The sequence below is a fragment of the Lampetra fluviatilis genome, chromosome 11, assembly GCF_964198595.1.
Source record: "Lampetra fluviatilis chromosome 11, kcLamFluv1.1, whole genome shotgun sequence".
Classification (NCBI taxonomy): domain Eukaryota; kingdom Metazoa; phylum Chordata; class Hyperoartia; order Petromyzontiformes; family Petromyzontidae; genus Lampetra; species Lampetra fluviatilis.
In genome coordinates this window covers 6566271-6581657 of record NC_136285.1, presented here as the reverse complement: position 1 = coordinate 6581657, position 15387 = coordinate 6566271, and the positions used below count along the sequence as shown (strand labels likewise).

The following is a 15387-nucleotide window of genomic DNA, read 5'->3' as shown; positions in this document are numbered from 1 at the left end:
TCTGTTTTGTTTATCTGAATGCATTTATCAGATAATCACTTTCAGTCGTAATCCCCATGTGCTGATGAAACAATGCCTTGCAGCCTTGCACAAAAATGTCAATTGATGCATTGATAAGATTTTGCCGATGCTTAGGCCACAAGGCATCGAGGGAATTCATTGGCAGTTTCGCACGCCACGACACGCACACCTGTTATCCAGTGGCCTACCTGGAGGTAGGGTTGGTGGATCAATCCGAGAGAAAGCTGGTGTGAAACTCCCAACTGCAGGGGCCAGCTCTCCTGCAGGGTGCGATGTCATGTCGTCTCTTCGTCTCTGTGGCAGTTTGTGTCTTTGGTGTGTACGTGTGGGAGTGGTGGCAGAGTGGTTAGCTTGCTGCGCCGCGAAACCCGACAACCTCCGTTCTCATTCCGTTCACAGCCAACGTCGGTGGCGGATATCTGAATAGGGCGTGAGCCTCCCCGAAGTCAAGTTGGCCTAAAATCAATACCTGGTGGTGCGCGATGTGCAAACATCGGCACTGGGGAGACGAAGGCGGCCGGACGTGGCGGTGGCAACGCCACGCCGTCGTGCGCCGTGCCGGCCTTCACAAGTGCTCGCTAACAGCACTTGCCCCGACAGTCTGTGAAAGATTTACACTATGAGACATCTCCTTTACCAGTGGCAAAATATAGTAATAATTATATGGAGACTAGGCTCTAAGAAAAGCTGTCTCAAGGTGTGGACCAATCAACTTCAAGGACAGTGCATATCATTATCATCATCAGAGTTGTTTCTTTTTGTTTGCATTTTGACTGCTTGTGTTGTGGTTATTGCAAACATGATGCCTTGTATAAAGGTGTCAGTTTTTGTACCAGTTGAAAGGGTAAAAACCTACTACTATATTTTGCCACTGGTAAAGGAGATGTCTCATAGTGTAAATGCTTACCCGAGCTCTCAATACTCTGATAGTGCACTGTCTTTGAGTTGTACGCCTTTTGGCGTCATCTGGTCCAACACCAATGGAGACTAGGCTCTAAGAAAAGCTGTCTCGGGTGTGGACCAATCAACTTCAAGGACAGTGCATATCATTATCATCATCAGAGTTGTTTCTTTTTGTTTGCATTTTGACTGCTTGTGTTGTTGTGGTTATTGCAAACATGATGCCTTGTATAAAGGTGTCAGTTTTTGTACCAGTTGAAAGGCTAAACACCTATTACTAGTCTGTGAAAGCAACCCGGGGGGGGGGGGGATCTTTGTCTTCGTGTGTCGCCTGGCAGGAGGAGCTGGGCCGCCTGCGTGCGGAGCTGTTCCGCCAGCAGCAGAACAAGTCGGATTCAGAGCGGCCGCGCAGCGCTGAGCACGGCTTCACGGACTCCACGCGCCTCCGGGGTGAGGGGGCACACAACAACATCAGCAACAACATCAGCAACAACATCAGCAACAATAACAGCAACAAGCAACACTCGTTACTGTGTGACAGTGATGATGTCCCCAAAGCTATTTTTTACAGGCTTGGTGTACTCCTACGCTCACTGGCGGGAGGTCACAGGACGGACCCGGGTGTTCTCGGTTGACTGAGTGTGATGACTGGCAGATGCAATCACTGCACTCCATACTGTGCCAACTTGCTGCGTTTTAGCCGCCTGGCGCTCTGCTCGTTGCTGTGAGCATCATTGTTCCACCCTCCGTTGTTGCTGAAGGGGCGACTTCCTCCAACTGCCCAGAAACATGCGACCTGATCTTCCTCCATAGAGGCTGCTTTTGATGCCACTGATACCAGTAATTGGCGAGTTTCATCGGCTCCGAATTCTGTTTCACATCAGCTCATCCATTCTTTAGACCGAGCTTAACTCGTTTAGTCCCTTCTAGCCAATTAGAAGCTGCTTTGGCACGCGATGGCTGGAGCTACAGGTTACATGACCCAGCTAATGCAACCTCGCCTGCCAAATGAGCTCATTAATGTGTCCAGATCTCTCAGGGATCCGTGAATTTCTGACACAGTCCAATCTGGATTATAGGTAGGCCAGCCGGAAATTTCAAGCCAGCACAGGTGATCCGTTCCGTTCTTTCAGCTTGCCAGAACACCGCCATCAGCCAGGGTTTCCAGGGAGGTCTGGACTGGATACCTAGTGCATCCTTAGCAGCTGCATGATCGGCATTCATTCCCCTGAACAGAAATAGGAGTGGGGGGGGGATGCCAACCCCAGCTGCAAGCAATGATCACATTCTTGCTTACATCTTTCAACAGCCAACTGAGACCAGGTTATTGTGATTTAAATTGCCGTCCCTAGATAGTGTCTACTCCCACAGAGGAAGACCGGCAGGCACATGTTACAGATGACAAGTTGATTGTGAGTGGGTAGATCAACTCCACGGTAGGCCCTGGTGTCAAGGTTGTTGCATTCACAGTTCCGCCATTCCGTGGTCCGACAGATGTCCCTGCTTGGACCCGCCCTGCACTCAATATGTTGTGTGGATTTGCCGTTGATGGAACAGCATGGTGGTGGTTGCATATATGAAGCAGCCTCCTATCATTATTCGTGAACCTATCTGGCCAATGCATTCTAATCTAACCAAGCATCAGCATGATGACCCACTCAGGAATTAAAGTCACCCATTAAGATGACTCTATCCCGAGGGGCCACTTTAGCGAGCACCTGGCAGCAGAGGTCAGGAGGTCATAGAGGGCATTGGTATTTGTGTGGGAGAGCAGGGTATACACAGAGCATGGATAAACAGACAAACACCACGTGTATACAAACACACACATGTACATTTATACATGTGTTGATGTTCACGTGCTGTTGGTGTTCACGTAGCCATATTACCTATGACAGCCGGCACACCGCATGAGGAGGTGCGGTCAACACCACGCACAGACACAGCGACAACAGCCGCCGTTTGCCACTAAGTGGCGGTGACGCCACCACAGCACTTGTGCTAGGCTAGGCGCACTTTGAGGCCACTCGAAGTGTCGAAGGCTCTGTGGCAGGAGGTCATCGGACAGGCCCACGCGTTGCAGGTTAACTGCCTGACATGACCGACAGATATCCACCGACACACGTACAAATACAACAACAGCCATTCGCCAACTCAATGGCGGTGACGTCACCACGGCGCTTGTGCCAAGGTATGTGCGCTCTAAGGCCACGTGAAGTGTCGAACGCTCGCTGGCAGGAGGTCACGGAACATCTGCCGGTCATCTCAGGTCCGTCGACCCTGGGTTGACTACCTGAGATGACCGGCAGATGCACACGTACACATATACACACAGACAGAGACACATGTATACGCGCAATCAGGCACACATGAGTACTCGCGCGCACACACACGCACACAGCTTCCTGCCCCAGCGCCTCTTTGGTAGCTCCTGCACTCTCCTTGACCCTGGGAGAGGTTGTTTGCGTGGTCTCCGGGGCAACCCGCGAGCAACAGGCAGCTTCCACGCACAATGAGGCTGTTTGTTAATTTGGGGTGTGTTCGCGAAATTCCACAACACGGGAGGGGGGGAGGGGGCCTTTTCCTTCCTCGCTGTAGCCCCCTCTAGCCCCCCCACACCCTCAACCAGGAGCCCACTTCAGCCTCGGGTTTTCGTCGGGGGAATTTTAATGTGGCTCTTATTTCATCAATCCGCCCAGAGGGGGATCCAGCCCTCGTGTGACAAGGAGCCCGTTTCTAATTTGGGCTCATGCCTTGAAAATCATCCCACGTCGCGCCCATCTCTCGGCCGCCTGCCCCGCTCCAGATGCGCACCATACGGATTTCTTTCCAGAGCACTGTGTACATGCACACGCGCGCTCGTGTGTGTACATGTGGGTGGTTAGCTTGCTCATGCTGCTGAAATGCGAGCTCTGGTTTGTGCTGTAATTTGCTGCTCGTGACTCACTGTCGTTGTCTGCTCCCGTACCCCGGAGTAGACTAGGGGAGGGATAACGCAGTGAAGATTGCAAGGATATTAGGATTCATCTTCTTGGTTCTTTCGGTAAAGTCACGTAGAAGGGAAGTAATAAAATAATAAAAATAAAACATAATATTATTTTATTTTATTATGTTTTATTCTCACGACGTTTCGGCTACAACGCAAGCAGCCGCTGCTTGCGTTGTAGCCGAAACGTCGTGATAATTATTTTATTTTATTATGTTTTATTTTTATTATTTTATTACTTCCCTTCTACGTGACTTTACCGAAAGAACCAAGAAGATGAATCCCTGCAGTCACGAAAGCTTTAAATCGATATTAGGATTGTATGGTGATTGGCAGGAAGTAGCTGGTGTACATGGATTGCACATGTCTGTGTGTTGTTAAATCTACAGTGGCAAAACGTGTAGGGTACAGCGGTGATTGACGGAGTAACTTTGCCTTGAACTGTCATCGTCAATGATAACATGCAGGCAGAACATTATGGCAGAAAGTATCAGGAGGAATCCCAGCATGTTTTGCACGTTAAGATGACATCATGAATTCCTTCATTATTACAGGAATCAGAATCGTTATTTATCCTGGAGAAATCCGATGAGCTATGAAGCTCTTTTTAACAGATGTCCAGTAGGGGCAGGTCATAAATGTTTCAACAACAAACAAAAAACACGTAATGAGTGCAAAGGATGGGAAAGCCAAGCAAATTACTAAATATAAATACATAAACTAGAACTTATTTTTTTGTTTACTTTACCAAGAAAGTCCCACTGAGCTATCAGTTATTTTTCAGAAGCGACCTGACTATCACAAATGATAGCTCAACAAAGTGGCTTGTCACGTGACATTTATATCAGCCGAGTAATCTTAAACGCATGTTGATTCTGAACGTGGAGGTAGAAACCGGAGGACCCGGAGAAAACAACGATACCACGTGGCCAAGGGGAGAACATGCGAGCTGATAACGCGCACAAATTGAATAGAAAGAGGACACTCAGAGGCGTGGGAGAATCACTTGGAGAGAGAGAGAAAGAGGTCTTGAGGATTCCACAGAAGGCCGCCCGCCGCTGCTGCGTGTCACAGTGAGTGAGTGAGTAAGGAGGAGGAGGAGGGAGTGATTTCCAGACGAGCGGAGAAGCGATGTTCGCCTCGTCTGGTTCCAGAGACGACACGGGGCTTGGCTCGGGGTGCCACTCGGACGTAGCACGTGTTGAACTTCTTTTGCACCATACGCAGCCAAACGTGCTAATCAGAGGTGCGGTTGGCACGGTTGGCCGACCCGCGAGGTTGCATTCTTGCGCGTTGTCTCTGCCGCAGCCTGGTGATGGCCAGCAACTCGAGAGAGCCGGGGTTTGCGAAAAATGTATCGCCTCCGATTCGGACTCATCGGTACGGAATAGCCGTAGTAGCACACCAGTTCCACTTGTGGCCGCGAAGCTTGCGTTGAGCTGCTCTCTCCCTGCGCTGTGGAGACGTTCTCCGCAGGCTCAATGGCAACAAGCCACCGACTTCTTCCTGCTCACACTCTGAAGAAGCGATTCAGCAGCCAAACAATGCGTGCGGGTCCAGAAACAAGCGATGGCGTACTTTACACAAAAACACTTTCACGCAGAAAAAGCAGAACATGACATGAATCTCAGCGAACATGTTGGTGATTTTTAGCATCATCAATTTTATTTATCGCCAGTAACAGCATTAATAAAATACAATTTTTTACCAAGTAAGGCCCACTCAGGTCTCTAGCTCTTTTTCAGAAGCGACCTTGCCACAAATGATGGCTCAACAAAGTGGCTTATCACGTGGAATGTATAGCAGACAAATACTGTAAACTCAAGTTTCTAAATGTGGAGGGAAAAACCGGAGGACCCGGAGAAAAATGTGCGCGACTACGGGGAGAGACATGCAGGCGTCACGGTCGGGATTGAACCCACGACCTCCAGTATACCAGGGTGAGGTGGTTAACACCTCGCCACCGCGGCGCCCCAATACAGTTACCACACAAAGAGCAGCGTGACCGATGATGGAGAAAACGCGAAACGCGAGTTATAAATGAGCAAATTGCTGGGTTTTTACACCTCGTCGCTCGGTGACCCCCCCCTCCACCCCCCCGAGCGCTGGCGACATCCCAGTCCAGCTCTCGCATTGGGCCTAGTGCACGCCAGAAACAGTGCCGGGCCTGCCAGCGGAGCTCCTCGACGTGCGGACCGCAGCCAACCCCTGCAGGCGGCCCGTGCTCGACGCTCAAGCGACCGTCGGCTTCTGTGCGTCGCCCACAGAACCAAACGCTCGTGCCTCCTTCCGCCTCGGCAGCGATGGGCCTCTGGCTCGCGCGCACGAAGAGGGAGGCCATTACCCTCAACCCTTTTCTTGAGCTCGCCCCCCTCCGCCCCCACCAAAGACAAAGATTCCCCATGTAGCCGTTAATAGATTGTTAGTGGCGTTAGCGAGCACCTGGCCAGTACTGTACCCGCCCGTCCGCCTTTGTCTTCACAGTGGTGATGTTTACTCACCACACCACGTACTCATTTGAGGCTGAGTCAACCTAGGGCCATGATCGGTTCATATAGATCATTAATCGTTACCGATGTTAGCCGTGAGCGGGAAAAAATCAAACTCAGGTCACGGGGTTTGGGTTCGTAGCGCAGCGCGCTAACTGCTGCGCCAACGCTCCCCGCCCCCACAACCACCACCTCTTCATTCAGCCCTCGGGAGCCCTGCCTTCTTCCCCGTTAGTTTGACCGTCTTCGCTTGCGCGGAGCGAAAATCACAAACCCTGGGGTCTCGAGCACAGACTCCCAACACAGATGCACCGCCACGGCCTTTCCAGCGTGCACCGTCTGGGGCGAGCAAAAACAGATCATATTTCGGCAGGGAAAGAATAATACACGGATCCCTATCGCACCCATATGCAACGCATATGGCAGAACGCATGTATGTACCGTATGTGAAGCGTGCGTGTTTGTTTGTGTGCGCGCGCATAGGTGTGTGTGGGTGGAAACGTAGCGTGGTGGTTAGCGAGCCTCACTGCGCTACGAATCCAGCCACCGAAGATCGAGCTCCGCTTACAGCCAGCATCGGTGACGATGTATCTGAACAGGTCCTGGGCCTCGCCTAGATCGACTCGGCCTTAAATAAGTACCTGGTGCGGTGTGTCAACGTCGGCACTGGGGAGACGAAGGCGGTCGGACGTGGTGTTGGCCACTCGCCCCCGCTTGTGTGTATAGGCCTTCATAGGTACTCGCTCAGAGCACTAGGCCCCAACGATCTGTTAAAGGCTACTTGGGGGGTCTTTGTATGGGTATGCAATGTGCGTGGTGTGCGTGTTGTGGCGAGTGTTGGTCGGCAATGCACTGCAATAATGCGAGTGACCTTGGCTCCGTTCCTTGCCATGCGCAATGCTGGTTGCAATTAGTATCAGAACATGGGGTGACCTTCTCGAGGTCAACTCAACCTGAATTTAATGAGTTCCTCTTACAGATATTCATCAGCAGTGGGGTGACAAAGATTGTTGAGTACGTGCATATTGCCCACGTAACCTACTCACATGTTTTGCGTTGACTTTAATAGGTGCTCACAAACAGCATTTGTCCCAACATTCTCCAAGGTCGAATGAGCACCATGTGTGTGTGTGCAAATAAGTGCAAGTTAATCAATTTGCCTGTGGCTGTCTTGAGATCTGTGGCATGGATCAGTGGTACAGTGGTCAGCACACTGTGCTATGCATCCAGACACCTGAGTTCAAACCCCGGCCGTCGATAACATCGCTCTCTGATATCTGAAAGAGTCGGGGAGTCGTTGATCCACCAGCCTGCACTTACCAGCGTGGTGAAGTATGGTTAGAAACCCTCATCATGGCTGACGATATCATGTAGGTTGATAGAGGAATATACATTTATGTTATTATCATTGTGCATGTAAATCATCATTATTATTAAGTTGTGTATATAATACACTGCATTTGATTGAGCATTACTGTGTGCGTACGTGTGTGTGCGCATGCTTCACGTGAAACAAAGCCCTACAGAAATACACGGACGTTATTATATATATTTTTTTAACCTGGCCTCAGCCCTGTCCGACTGTGAGTTAGTGGTCTCATAATCCTCCTTGTGTGCGGTTTCAAATCACCTCGCGTGTACGTGCGCACGCACGCACACACACGTACACGCACGCACGTGGGTGCTGTTATTCCTTGCCGTTTGATGTCGGGTTCTTCCACGTGCTTGCGTGTTTTCACAAGGCTCCTTATTTGCTCACTTTGGGGACCTGTGTACGTGCTTTCACACCGGCAAGTTGAAAGTGCGAGCGTTTTTCCAGGGGAGCGCGAGTGCGCTCTTTCATCTCCGTTTGCGCGTTGCCCAGGATGAGTTTCAAGGGGGCGTTAGACGCATAGCGAAATGCGCGTGTCCCGTTCGTCTTTAAGAAAGCAGGAGGGGGAGCATGCTGGACACTGACCCGTTTAGCCGAGAGTGGACCATTATTATCATCATCATCATCGTAGTTATGCTTGTTTACCCAGTAAAGCCTCACTAAGTCTCAAGCCGTGCATATTTCGTTCTCTTTATTTTGTTTAACCAGATCAGAACTCAAGAGGCCAGGATTAGAGTCTCAATTGGAAGAGCGAATTGGGTCACCAAAATGGCAAAAGAAAAACAACTTGAAAAATGTCAAGTTCCTCAGGCCTTGACACAAAAGTACAATGAATATGGACGGAGGATTCGGCCCAGCATGACATCTTGATGTTGAATCAGGGTGCCTGTCTGCTCTAACGTGCGTGAAGAATAAACCGCAGCACTTAGATTGTGTGTGCGCGTGTGTGGCTCGTGGCCACAGCTGACATGATTGAACTTTCAGGATGGGCGATTGCTCTGGTGAGTCGGCCTCAAACGAGTACCCGGCGTGGTATGTCAATACCGGCACCGGGGAGACAGCTGCAGCTGGACGTGTCGCTGGCAATACTACTTCCTTGTGCCAGCCTTAATAGGTGCTGTGTGTGGTCCATGGATCTCCGTAGGCCACGTGGAGAGGCTGGAGGGAGAGTGCCACGGACTGAGGGCAGAGTGCGAGGAGCTGCAGCGAGAGCGAGATTCCCTGAGGGAGCAGCTGCACGGCCTGCACAAGGAGATACAGAGGTGACGTCGCTCACTTGTATGCCCGCCTATTAACTCACCACTCGGGTCACTCGCTCATTCAGGACAAAGTTCCCCCATTAGAGCCTGAGCAAGTGTTGTCACTGAGCACCTACGAAAGCCGGTACATTGCACGAGGGGGTGGGTGGCCAGCACCACGCCCGACCACCTTTGTCTTCCCAGTGGTGACGTTTATACACTGCACCAGGTACTCATTGGAGGCTGAGTTGACCTAGGGGAGACCCAGGACCGGTTCAGATGATCATCACCGGTGTTGGCCATGAGCGAGAATTGAATTCAGGTCGTGGGGTTCGTAGTGCAGCGCGCTAACCGCTACTCTATTCCTCATCATTCCATAAGTCATTCACACATTGCTCCAAGTATCCAGCCACATGTTAAATCACTCATTCAATTATCCAAACACTCACCTATTAGCTCACTCAATTATACACTCACTTGCTAACTCGCTCACTCAGTTTCCCATCTACCCACCCATTGACGGCGATGACGATGCCATCGATGCTGATGATGACGACGACGCCTCCCGCAACCCCTGTGCAGTGCCCGCGTGGAGGAGCAGGAGCTGCAGGAGGTGGTGACCGGCCTGCAAGCCTCACGAGACTCTCTGGCGTCGCGACGGAGCGCAGGCCCGGCCGCCGCCGCCGCCGTCAGGGACGCCACCCCTGACGGCGCACGCGACGAGAAGGGGAGTTCGCTCGGCGACGGTGCCGAGGGGCCGCGGCGAGCCCCGGGGGAGACCGCACGCACGGAAGCGGCGCCCGCGGACGGCTCGGAGGCCGGTGGCGTGGAACTCGAGCTGCAGCTGCGGCAGGCGGAGAGCGTGGCCGAGTCTCTGCAGACAAAGGTAGAGGGGCGCGTGCGGACGGACCGGTGTACGTGCCCCAGCGCGTTAGTTTTACCAGCCTTGAGCCAGCGGTGGAAATTGAATGTTCTCGTGGTCGGGGGATCATTCTGTCCACGGGGCGACCACTGTTGATGGGCCGCGATTGATGCCCACGTTCTTAACCGTGGAAGGATGATGGGCTGGGTTGAGCCCAAACTGGGATTTTAACGTTTGTACCCTTCTCCTCGTGAAACGTGCACTCTCTCAGCACAGTGACACTGGAGTATGTCGCCTGGATATTCAGCCCAGCTTTGGAGAGTGTGGGAGAAGAAATTACATTTGAAAATCTGAAGATTGAAATGCGCCTTTTTATTTTTTGTTAATCTTGTTATACGCGGTAGCTTTTCAATCGAATTCAAGTGCAATTTTATGCCTCTGTTTTTATACAGGCATATATATATAGAACCTCAAAGGGAAATGCAAAAATCACGTCCTGCATATGAACACCTCGGGTTCGGTGATGTGCAGCCACACGACACAAGCGCACAAAGGTGCAGTGTTTGCAATGCAGGTGTCTGTGGCTGCGATAAATATTATTTATCTCCGTGATGGATCACTTGGCCCCCGCAACGCGAGGTTAGAGCCGTTGCCGCCCCCCCCCCCACCCTTGTTATTGCTGAAGAGGTCAGCAAATGTACCCGCACCCACGGAGACAAGGATGTGGATCGTTGCCACGTACAGAAAATGAGAAGGGCAAAGCGAGCACAGCGGGGGAAGGACGAGGGGAAAGGTCGGTCAGCAATTGCAGGAAACCTGAGTGTGAGCTGCAGATGAATTGGAGAATTGGTGTCGTCAATTAAACTGTGAAACAGGCGTGCTGATGACGCTCACTGTTGCGCCATGTGTATATTTCAGCAGTGAAGCGTCATGCACGATCGTTATTGTTTCATTTGCCACGTGCACAGCGGAACTGTTTGGCTCATTAACGTTTTGTATGCACTTTGTAGAAGGTTGATGTGTGTGTGTGGTGAGCGGTAGTTGATGGGAGCCGTAGTGTCGTGGTCAGTGCACTGCACTGCATATCTGGCGACCGGAGTTCCATTCCCGCTCAGGGCCAACACCGGTGACAATTTTATCTGAACCGGTCCTGGGCTTTCACTAGGTCGGCCTTCGCCTGAAATGAGTACCTGGCGCAGTGTGTAAACATCAGCACCGAGGAGGTAAATGCGGCCAGGCGTGGTTCTTGACCACACCACCTTTTTGTGCGCCTTGCCAGCCTTAATAGGTGCTCGCTAAGAGCACCCATGTGTTCTTAGCTGTCTGTCTGGTTTTGCAAGGGGCCTTTGTGGCTTATGGGCTCCTAAAACGATTACCCGAATAACGTTTGCAGTGAAACGAGTTCCTATTAGATGAATCCCTTGCTTGCCCACCTGACTTGACAATTAATTGAACAGGTATGCAAACTCGTGATGATTGGCAATGCAAGATGTCGTTTGCATTCTGGAATTCACAACATTTGTCCGGGATTGGATATCGAGCTCAAGTTGACCCAACCACAAAGTAGGGAAGAGGGATGTTTAGAAAAAATGAAACCCAGAGAAGAACAACCACCATGGTATTTGTACCTGTCAAATAAACCACAGATGGTTCCTACCCACTGTGGCATCAAATAAAAGTCTGAGCACTTTTCTCGGCACAGATGTCCTGCCGCCTTCAAAAGGCTCTCCGAACCTGCGTGCCAATTCCCACATGGCCACGCCGAGGCTGTTTGTAGCAAACATCCTTGAGGTTTTTTTTTTATTTTCCCGTGTTTGCGTCTGTTCCTAATCCTGCACCTGATGGTCATGGTGGATGCGTCGCATCAGGGCGATAAACAGTGTCCAGAATGTCAAACACGTCTTCCCGTAAGGATTTTGGAATCATGTGCCAAGGTGATATTGAGCATTGGCATACAAATGAATGCTTTGCCAATGACCAAATCACCCAAGATGCATTCAATCTCCGAAGCACAAGCAGGGGGTTCAGCCTGGTTAGTGCGTGGATGGAAGGCTGTCCCAGGTGTTATAGGCTTGTGCCGTGAGGTGGTCAGCAGATGGCAGAACAGCAGTGGATTTTTGAATTTGTCCGTGCAGTTTTGAGTGCTACTCCATCGTTTGAGGGTATTCTCTGGGCCCTCCGGTTTCCTCCCATGTGAAGCCAAGCACTCGTTCATCAAATTGACCACACATCCCAATGCGGCTCATCGTGAAAAAGAAGTCTTGAGGCTCAGTGAAGCTATTTTCAGTAAATCAATTAAGTTTATTGTCTTTGTAATTATGAATACACAGATAGATTGGTAGGAAGAAGTACGATATTGTTCTTGACTTAACGCTTAAACATCCGAGTTGATGAATGTGCAGAGCATGTTTACAAATGTTAACTGGATGCAAATGGTAGCTGCGAGTCAAAGCTCTCAACCAGAATATCTGGGATCCTGGGTTTGAATTCAGGCAGCTGCTGCTCATAATTAAACTTTAAGAGGTGCTCGCTAATAGCACTTAGCACGTTGGTCGAAACGACTCAAACAGTGGCCCTTTGTCTTTTCTGGTGCAAAAAACACCCACGTTACAGACCTCCGTCGTGTAAAATGAAGAAGCCCCTCTTCTGTGTCGTACTCATCCAGTGGGACTCGTTCGGAGCCTGATCGCTATGGAGGGTCACTGATGACACTTTGTGTGTGTCTGTGCGTGTGCGGGGAGCGGTGATGTAGTGGTTACCGCACTGCGCCACAAACCTGGCGGCCTGCATTCAATTCCTGTTCACGGCTAACATCAGTAGTAAATACCTGAACTGGTCCTGGGCTTCCCTAGTTCACATCATCCTTAAATGAATACCTTATTCGGTATGTAAACATCAGCGCTGGGAAGACAAAGATGGCCGGATGCGGTTCTTGCCGTACCACGTCGTCGTGCCGACCTGCATAGGTGCTCGCTTAACAGCACTCGACCCCAACAGTGTGTTGAGGCTTACACGGCTCTTTGTCCGCTGTGCTTGTCCCCCAGTGCACGGAGGCGCAGCTGGAGCTGGAGGCACTGCAGGAGCGACACCAGGCCACCGAGCAGGAGACGCGCAGCCTGCATGAAGAGCTGGAGCTCTGTCGCGAGAAGCTCGAGAGATACCGCAAGGTCAAGGTGAGGCCCATCAGCCGCCCCGCACTCGGTGGGCGGTCGCTTTGTAATCAGCTTGTGCCCCCCCCCCCCCGTTGTCTGGAAAGCCCTCTCCCTTCACCGTCCTCAGTCTTGATGTTTTTTTTTGTTTATCCTGTCCCAAGTCCAAACCTGAGACGTTTCTTCTCTGCCCACGGCTAAGTGTCTCTCTCTACCATTGGAACCTCATTTGCCAGTAAAATATATGATAATTGTTTTTTTACCCTTCTATCTGGTAACAAAACTGACACCTTTTTTTTTACAAGGAGTCATGTTTGCATAGACCACAATACCTGCAGTCATAATGCAAACAAAAAACACAACTCTGATAATGTATGCACTGTCCTTGAAATTGATTGGTCCACACCCGAGACAACTTTCCTTAGAGCCTAGTCTCACATGGGTTGGACCAGATGACGCCAAAAGGCGCACAACTCAAAGACAATGCACCATTAGAGTATGAGAGCTCGGGGTAAGCATTTACACCATTGGAACCTCATTTGGCAGTAAAAAATATGATAATAGTTTTTTTACCCTTTTATCTCTATCCAATGTTTTCATTTTCACAAGTATTTTATTGCAGTCTTCTTTCCGCCGCAACAAAGAAAAACTTCCAACCAATCGACTTCCATGTCTTACCTCTATCCAAATGAAAACATTAATATAAATCCATCCTTTCACCCTTCTCCTATTCCCCATCCCCTCTACTCCCGATTCTAAGTTGTTTCTCCCCTGCCGTCCCCTCGCCACATAAAAATGCGTGCTTCCACTCGCGGCCCCGACCTGCGTGGGGCGGTGAGCCCAGTTTCTCCCCGCCCTCTAAACCCAGCAGCACACAGTTCGGGACTTGTGGAGTTTCTGTGCGACCTCCCCATGTCACGGTTTGTGCTTCTGTACCGGGCCCATATTGAATCTTTTATTTTATTCCATCCTCCCAGACTATTATTATTTCATTCGGCCATACGATGAGCAAGTTCCCATACCGTGCACAGCGTCGCTTGTTCTCTATCAAAGCCTGTGCCGTATATCTCAGGACCTCTTGAGGCATGGTTGCACGAACGCAAGCCTTTAATATGGCAACCTTGAGATTGGGTCAGTGGATGCAATGAGAAAACTAACCTACGTGTGCTCACTCCAAGTTTCCAATGCCACTGTCGGAAACATAAGTCCGTGTAACAATCACACACAGATATATTGCGCGTTTGACAAAACGTGGCCGACAATCGCACGACCGTTCGAATTCATTCGTGCGCCACAAATTGCGAAAGCGCACGAAGCAATCTGGACTGGATTGTCTCACGCTCCGTCGATTCCGATGTCGTGGATTTGGCAGTTGCGTGAAAAATGCGACACGGACCCTGCGCTCGCTCGTTTGCTCATCCGAAGCCGTGCAGGCGATAACAGCGGAGGTGTCTGAGAGATAAAATTTCAGCTCAGGTGTTGTTGGCAAAAGCGGGCAACTGTGTACATATCGGCTTCATCAAAGGCTCTGTCAACGTAAACAAGACGCCGGAATGGTACATATAACATGACATCACCGTCCCGAAGCCAGCTCGAGACGAAATAAATGAAATAGCGCGGTCCCCGATAGTGTTTTATTTTTTTGGACGGCCTGTTGTCATCTCGCATGTCAAATTACGGCGCTGAGGAACGCCACGTAAAGGAGGTCTGTTATCACTGGCAGCGGCAACACTCGATGGAAAGTAGCGTGCGACGTTGACGGCGCCCGACGGCGGTGTCGATGGCGGGGCTGAAAGAAGCACTCGTCCCCCGCAAGTGAACGCCTTGCTGAAAGATTGCGCTGCTGAGGCCAAGCAGTCTTGCAGTCAACTGCTCGCCACCGAGACGGTGTGCACGGTGCCGCAGGTTCGATTCCCGACAAAGCTGCCCCGTGATGCTATAAAGTCATCGTCAATGCGTCCTGCGTTCTTCGCGGCCGTGTGTGTGTGTGTTTGTATGTGGGGGCGAGTTCCACCTGTGGGGAGGATGGTGGCATGCAAAGAGATGGGAGAGTGTGTCGTTGAGGACAGCAAAGGTGGCCGCTGACTTTTCTCTCTGGCGCTTGAGTGGCATTCCACTTTGGGCGTGGGTTTTTCCTCCCGCGTGTTAAAATAACTTCCTGTAAAACTATCCAAATTCATTTTCGATTTAAAGCTTTCGTGACTGCAGGGATTCATCTTCTTGGTTCTTTCGGTAAAGTCACGTAGAAGGGAAATAATAAAATAATGAAAATAAAACATAATAAAATACAATTCTCACGACGTTTCGGCCACAACGCAAGCAGCCGTCCTCAGGTGAAGAACAGGGCTGTCGGAAATACAGCGTCTGAAT

General features: G+C 50.6%; 2 protein-coding genes across 2 annotated transcripts in view; both read left to right on the top strand.

Moving 5' to 3' along the window:
- Nucleotides 1-9730, top strand: part of LOC144934747 (uncharacterized) — a 106473-nt gene extending 96743 nt beyond the window's left edge. Inside the window, exons 7-9 of the mRNA XM_078860854.1 lie at nucleotides 1260-1371; nucleotides 8913-9030; nucleotides 9589-9730. Coding sequence (XP_078716980.1) covers nucleotides 1260-1371; nucleotides 8913-8951 — 151 coding nt within the window. The 3' untranslated portion in view covers nucleotides 8952-9030; nucleotides 9589-9730. The remainder of the gene's footprint in view (nucleotides 1-1259; nucleotides 1372-8912; nucleotides 9031-9588) is intronic.
- Nucleotides 9731-9756: 26 nt separating this feature from the next.
- Nucleotides 9757-15387, top strand: part of LOC144934746 (filamin-C-like) — a 181065-nt gene continuing 175434 nt past the window's right edge. The window contains exons 1-2 of the mRNA XM_078860852.1: nucleotides 9757-9892; nucleotides 12913-13041. Of these exons, the coding sequence (XP_078716978.1) occupies nucleotides 12989-13041 (53 nt within the window). The 5' untranslated portion in view covers nucleotides 9757-9892; nucleotides 12913-12988. The remainder of the gene's footprint in view (nucleotides 9893-12912; nucleotides 13042-15387) is intronic.